The 7,046-nt window shown below is 52.8% G+C and overlaps 1 protein-coding gene across 1 annotated transcript in view; it reads left to right on the top strand.

Moving 5' to 3' along the window:
* Nucleotides 1-3,113: 3,113 nt before the first annotated feature.
* HMOX1 (heme oxygenase 1) overlaps nt 3,114-7,046 on the top strand; it is a 6,768-nt gene continuing 2,835 nt past the window's right edge. Inside the window, 4 exon segments of the mRNA XM_006914498.3 lie at nt 3,114-3,307; nt 4,446-4,566; nt 6,592-7,031; nt 7,033-7,046. The exon segment at nt 7,033-7,046 is cut by the window's right edge and continues 41 nt beyond it. Of these exon segments, the coding sequence (XP_006914560.1) occupies nt 3,285-3,307; nt 4,446-4,566; nt 6,592-7,031; nt 7,033-7,046 (598 nt within the window). The 5' untranslated portion in view covers nt 3,114-3,284.

Raw genomic sequence — 7,046 nt, 5'->3', positions numbered from 1 at the left:
GGTAGTGCCAGGCCCCCTGCTGGGAGAGGGCAGACGGGAGCCATGGAGGGCTCCTCCCCATTCATACTCTCTACTGCTCCCGAAAGCTGAGGCTCTGCCCTGGGTATGAGGAAGACAGGCCTGTATTCTTTCCTAGTGCTGTCATGACATTCCACCAACATAGGCGGTTAAAACACACAGATTTATTCTCTGGAGCTCTGGAGGGCTGAAGTCCTAAAAATGGGTCGGCGGGGCTGCATTGCTTTTGGAGTTCAAAGGACAAGCTGCTTCCTCACCTTCTCTAGCTCGAGGCTGTCTGCTTTTCTTGGCGCCCAGCCCCTAACTCCATCTTCAAAGCCAGCAGCAGAATATCTGCCAGTCTCTCTGTCCTTCTGCTTCCTTTGTCACATCCTTTTCTGAACCTGGAACCCTGCAGCCTCCCTTTTATAAGGATTTTTGCGATTACATTAGGCCCATGAGGATAATCCAGGATAATCTCCCTATCTCAAAATCCTTAATCACCTGTGAAATCCCTTCTGCCATGTAAAATAACATATTCACAGGCTCTGGGAATTAGGATGTAGACATCCCCTGGGGGGCCCTTATTCAACAGACCATAGGAGGAGAAAGAATACTGTTTGGATCATTCCCATTGCTTGAGGGCAGGGAAAGGGAACTCAGGAAACTGGATCAGCCTGGGGAAGGACTGCAAGCTCCACAGTGAGACAGAGGGGAGAACCAGAACAACTCTGACCTGGCCTCCTCTGCCCCCGGGTGGTCCTCGGGGGTGGGGAGCCTGTTCTAGCCAAGTCAGGGGCTCCCAGTTGGAATGAGGAGCAAGCCCGGGCTGCAAGCTAGGAACGTTTGGTCTTCGGAGGCTCTGTGTCCAATGGGGCAAGTCTTGGGGCCTCTGCTCCCCTATATTCAATAGGAAGGGGTCAGATCCCATGAGCTTACCTTCTGGAGTTCCTGAATTGACGAGCTCTCCTCTTGATGAGAGGGCATGTATGTAGGGGTCAGGAACATGGGCTATGGTGTCAAAGTGCCACGGTTTGAATCCTGACTCTGCCATCACTAGCTGTGTGATTTGGGAAATCTACTTAATCTCGCTGTGCTTCAGTGTTTATGTGGACAAAATGGAGGTTAAAATGATAATATTTTGCAGAGCTATTGTTGGGATTAAATGAGATCCTGCACATAGTAAGTGCTCAATTAAGGTTGGCTAAGATTGCAGTTTGTAATTGTAGTTTGGCTCCAGCCCTTTCCGGCAGCCTAGCAATGTTATCATTTTTACCAGAAAGAGATCTGTGGCATTCATTCATTCATTCATTCATTCTTGATCATTTGCTACCTGCCAGGCACAGTTCCAGACTCTGGGGATTTACAAAACAAAGCAGACAAGGTCTCTGCCCTCCTGGAGCTTCCATTCTAATGAGGCCGTTGGTTTCTAATAGTCTTCATTTCCAGAAAGTTCTTGGCAACTCCTTTTGAAATCATCTAGCAGCAACAGTTCTGACTGTAGAATGAGCCTTTCCAAGACTATCTTGGAGGTGCCCTCTGGACTGAAGTGGAAATAACTCCTTTGGCTTATCTTACCCTCTGCTACATTCTGAGAGATGATACCCCACCTGTAAGTTTTGAAATCTTTGTTTCAGACTGCCTGGCACCCTTATCTTAACCGCTCTGCCTCAGTTTCCTCATTTGTAAAATGGGAGATAATAATAATACAAATCTTAGGGAGTTAGTATGAGGATTAAATGAGTTCATACATGTGTCTAGTATAGTATGTGGCACACAGTAAGTGCTCAGTGAATATTAGCTATTAGTATTGTTATCGTTGTTCATAGAAGCAAAAGGTGGTTATATAGTTTATGCAAAGGACAAAATTCTTTGCTGTCGCCCATCTATCTGGAAGGCTCAGCAGCTCACAGGTCATTGGATTGATTTGGTGACTGAAACTCAGATAAGTGACCTTGGAAGGGGGTAGATCATGGGCCAGAACTCTGACCTTGAATTGGATGGACCCACTGCCCACCTGTACCTGCCTAGTCCCCCCAGACTGTCTCCAAGGATCAGAGACTCCTGATGTGCATGAGTGGAAGGGATCTCAGGACTCGGCCAGCCCAGTCCGCCAACCGGGGAACCCCTGCCTGACAGGCCATCCTCCAGCCTATCCTTGCGTTCCTTCAGAAGTAGGGCACTTGCTACCTGCATTTCCAAAGAATATCCTTGTAATGAGCCAAATCACCTTTTCTTTTCTTTTTCTTTCTTTCTTTTTTAAATCTCGAACCCAGAATTGTGGCATGGGGAATTGGCTAGAGGAACTGTCCAGTTAGTTTGTTTTGTCATCTGGGCTCACCCAGTGACCGTCTTTCCCCCTGTCCTAAGGGATCAATCTCATGCAGAATTAATTCAGATCAGTGAGGGCCAGATCTGGTCCCGGCCTGGAGGGGCTACTGGCGATAAGATGAGCCAGACCTGACAAGCCCTGGAAGGGCACCCTACATTAAGCGGGGAGATAGTTTGTATGACAAGCATCTGTCCCTGTCAAGTTGTGTACCAAGTCCTAAGAGAGCCTTGAGGAGGCAGGCAGAGACCTGGACTCACCTGGGACTTGGGTCCCAATTTCCCACTTTATGTGTGACCCTCGGTGTGCCACTTCATTTCCCCCCAGCCTCAGTTTCCCCGTCAGTAAATGGGGATGATCTACCCCACAGGATGGTTGTAGGGATGAACCATGAAAGCAGTGTAGTCTCTAGCACTTAGGAGGTCCTCAAATAACAGGCCCTAACTCTCTAAAGGGAGCTGTCAGCCTAAGGTCTCAGGAGGAGGAGGTGACTTTTAGGGAGCGGGCTGGGGAGGGTAAATCCAGCTTTAAGCAGCACTGCCTCCCAGCTCCGTGGAACCCTCAGATTCCTAGGGCGCTCCAAGTCCGATCACTGGTTGGAGGGTTCTGGAAGGGGCAAAATCACACAGCTGCTCCGATTTCCAGATGAGTCTTTTATTTATTTATTTATTTATTTTAACGTCCTGTTTTAAAAAGCTTTGTCTTCCAGGGCTCATGTGACCACTCCCCCTCCGCCCTCGCCGGCTAGGGGCAGGCGTGGTCGGGCCGGGCTGGGTGTTGCAACGTCGGGCCAGAAAGTTGAGATCAGCTGTTGGGTGGCTGCACGTGACTCGCCCCGGGGATAAATAGACGGAGCGACCTGGCTCTCGGCACAGTCACTCGCCTGCCTCTTTCCGCGCGTGTTCAGACGTCGGAACCAGACCCGAAGTCAGCACCGAGCGACCGTAGCGCCGGCCGGATGGAGCGCCCGCAGCCCGACAGGCAAGCGCGGGGCGGTGGGGCGGGGGCGCTGTGCCTCTCCCCAGGAAATCTCCGCCCCTGCCAGGAGAAGGCCCCTCCTGCCCCCCCCGCAGGCGGAGGCGCTGGCGGGGGCGCTGGCGGGGGAGCCCCTGCCCTCCCGACCCGCCGGACAGAGCCGAGAAGCCGCCAGTTTCTTGGGCTTGGGAGTCAGGACGAGCTGGGTTCTAATCCTGCTTGTGCCCGTGCGGGTAGTTAGAGAGATGAAAGGTGATTTACACACCCGGCTCCCTGGCCCGGGGGCCGGTGACTTCTGGGAGTGTCGCTTTGTTTTTGGTATTGGACCTTTTTGAGTGTGCTTGGAGGTGCCCTCTGCTTCCTGGGGAGCCTGGGTGCGTGTGTGGTTCTATTTCCAGAGCCCACTCTTAGCAGAGTCCATCTCTCATTAGCTGTCAGTGGGGACACCACTGTGTCCCCATTTTTTACAGACGGGGGAGGCAGCAAGCGCAGGGCGGCCAGGCTAGCAGGTGTCAGAGTTGGGATCTGCATCTTGGTTGTTTGTCAATGTCCAAGTCTGGCTCCTTCCCTTCTACCAAGAATTTGACCTGCACGTACAGAACGGGGGGTGATATTTCTGGAAGGAGTGCAGGAGAGAAACCAGAGATGAGAATTATGTGAGAGGTGTGACAAAGACACATGGCAGACATACTTCTGGAAAGAAACTTTTTCTCAGGCTTTCTAACCCAAATGCTTTTACGATGAGCATAACATTATAGGGGGTTGTGAGGTTTGTACCTGAAACCTCAACAGAATAAATGAATTAAATCTTGGGTTTAAAAGCGCATCACAGCAATTGCGGTATTGAATCCAAACGCTCACCCTCTGCTGCTTCTCGTCTCTCTGGGTTGTGCTGCCTCCTCTCCTCCATTGAGAAAAACTGCTGCTAGGATTTCCCCGTTGGTTTGGGGACCGTATTATATAGTATTTTAGTTATCAAAGAGTGTTGACGGCCTATGTATTAGATGGGAGGCTGGACTTACTTCTGCAGAGAAGCCTGATAAAGCCAAAATCTTTTGAGGGCCTGCCAGCAGGCGAGCAGCCCCCTCGGAGGCTCAGCTCAGTGTCGACCCTGCTCACGGTCACTCTGTTTCTCCTCCTCCAGCATGCCCCAGGATTTGTCAGAGGCCCTGAAGGAGGCCACCAAGGAGGTGCACACCCAGGCGGAGAATGCTGAGTTCATGAGGAACTTTCAGAAGGGTCAGGTGACCAGAGAAGGCTTTAAGGTATGTGTCCTGTTGGAGGGTATGACAGGTATGGGTGTGTCCAAGGCTCAGGCCAGTGCTTTTAGTGGGGACTGGGACTAGGGATGCTGAGGGCCCAGACAGGCATGTCTGAGAGGGTCATTTGACAGATGATGACATTGAGGATCAGAGAAGGGAGGTGACTTACCTAAGGTCACACAGCAAATTCACAGCCCGCATGTGGTGTTCTGGAAGGGCTGGGGCGGTAGTGCCGTCAACTGAGCACCTATTCCACGCTGGGCATTTTATGCATTTGTTTTCTAATTTGTGCCTCAACCCCGATAAAGAAGAAGGAAGGCTCGGAGAGGTTAAGGACCTAGCCAGTCAGTAAGTGGGAAAGGCCAAAACCGAGCCAAGGCTGGTCTTGTTTCAAAGCTTGTGCTCCTGACTTAATTCTAATCTGCTTCTGAAGGCAAGGGGTAGTGTGGGTCTGAGCCGTAGCCCAACCTTTTCCTCACGAAAAGACTGTGGACGTGTCACCTAACCTTTCTGAGAGGTCAAAGGCACCTTTCCTTCATCCGTGGAGAGAGCTTTCAACAGAAGGGTTTTCCGAAGCTCTCACCTTAGGCCAGGCCTTGACTTTGCTATTTCCCAGCGCTGTTGTGAAGTTCACGCAAACAGAAGAGAGACACTTGACAAAGAACCAGACGAGCGTGGGCATGAAAGTGTCAGCGGAGGAGAGGCTCGTTCGGGCTGAACAGAGCAGGTGTAGGGGGAGGAGCCATATCCCACCATCTTTGCAGTCTGGGCGCTTCCCCATGTCCGACCCAGAAGGTGCTCCAGTGAAGGGAGATTTAACATGTAGCTCTAAGGGAGCTGGGGCCCTCGGCTACATCCCATGGGCCCTGGGTCTAGCCCTTGCCCCTTCTTCATGCTCCTCCCCAACCCCAAAAGATGACGTATACCCAGTTGCTGTAATGTGGCCGGAGGCAGCGGGAGCTGGGAGGTGACTGCTGGAATAGCCCATCGCTGGCCATCGTAGATTTGGATCTCGCCTCTAAGCCAGAGTTCAAAGTCCCTGAGAGGACCCAGGGTTCACTTAGATTATGCTGAAGGAAGTGGCATTTGATCACCAGACTCGGATTTGCGTGCCGAGTGCCAGGCTGCGCCTAGTGCTTTACCTGTGTCATCCTACTGGACCCTCACACCAAGCCCATTTATAGTGTGGTCGGAGAATCCCCTTTGCAGGGGCGGGGACCAAGGTTTGACTTGCACAGTCGCTCAGACCTCAGATCACCCAGAGAGGGTGTGTGGCTCACCCACGGTCACACAGCTGCCGACTAGCCAAGCTGAGGTTAGAAGCAGGTCGGTCACACTCAGCAGCCTAGGCTGTTCTGTACCAGGATGTCTGGCTTTCTGCTCCTTTGAGAAATGGGGCTGCTGTGAAGGTTTATAACCCGAAAACCTCAACTGAAAACTTTATCCTCCTAAGAACTCAAACTAGAATATTAATGTGTAACAGGAGTAACCTGAGCCAAGGTATGCTGGGCCTGTCCCCCGCAAGCTCAGCGTCCAGAGGTGGCAGGGTTCCGAATGGGCCTCTGGGAAGGAGAGTTAGGCCCTGCAGCCAGTCACCCAGAGGTCAAAGGCCAGAGGCTTTTGTCTCCTGTTGGCGCTTTCATTCCCCTGCCTCCGAGTCATGACGGCTGGCTCCCTAGCAAGGCCTGGGCTTGACTCCAGTTTCATGTCTTAACTAGCTGTGCAACCTCAAGTGTCCATGTCCTTTTTGAGCCTTGGTTTGCTTTTATGTAAAGTGGGGATAGCAACTGCGTTGGATTTTTATGAGGATTAAGGCCACGTGTTTTACCCAGTGAGATAAAAGGGTTTTCGGCTCAAAAAGTACGTGATCGAGTGTTTCTCGTGCGACACTCCTTCTGGCTGCTGCGTGGAGGGGCCGGCAGGAGGTGGGAGGCCAGCCTGGGGAGGGGACGAGGGCAGCAGTGAAGGGGCTGCACGGTGGGGGGTGGTCCTCCTCGGCCGGCCTGACCCGCTCGCTTTGGTTTTCAGCTGGTGATGGCCTCCCTGTTCCACATCTATGAGGCCCTGGAGGAGGAGATCGAGCGCAACAAGGAGAACCCAGTCTATGCCCCACTCTACTTCCCAGAAGAGCTGCACCGGAGGGCTGCCCTGGAGCAGGACCTGGCCTTCTGGTACGGGCCCCACTGGCAGGAGGCCATCCCCTACACGCCCGCCATGAGGCGCTATGTGCAGCGACTCCATGAGGTGGGGCGCATGGAGCCCGAGCTGCTGGTGGCCCACGCCTACACCCGCTACCTGGGCGACCTGTCCGGGGGCCAGGTCCTCAAGAAGATTGCTCAGAAGGCCCTGGAATTGCCCAGCTCCGGCGAGGGCCTCGCTTTCTTCACCTTCCCCAACATCGACAGCGCCACCAAGTTCAAGCAGCTCTACCGCTCCCGCATGAACTCTCTGGAGATGACCCCCAAGGTCAGGCAGGGTCATAG

This window comes from Pteropus alecto, unplaced genomic scaffold (genome assembly GCF_000325575.1).
Source record: "Pteropus alecto unplaced genomic scaffold, ASM32557v1 scaffold94, whole genome shotgun sequence".
In the NCBI taxonomy this organism is placed as follows: Eukaryota; Metazoa; Chordata; class Mammalia; order Chiroptera; family Pteropodidae; genus Pteropus; species Pteropus alecto.
Note: the sequence above shows the minus strand (reverse complement) of the source record. Positions and strands in the feature narration are given on the sequence as shown.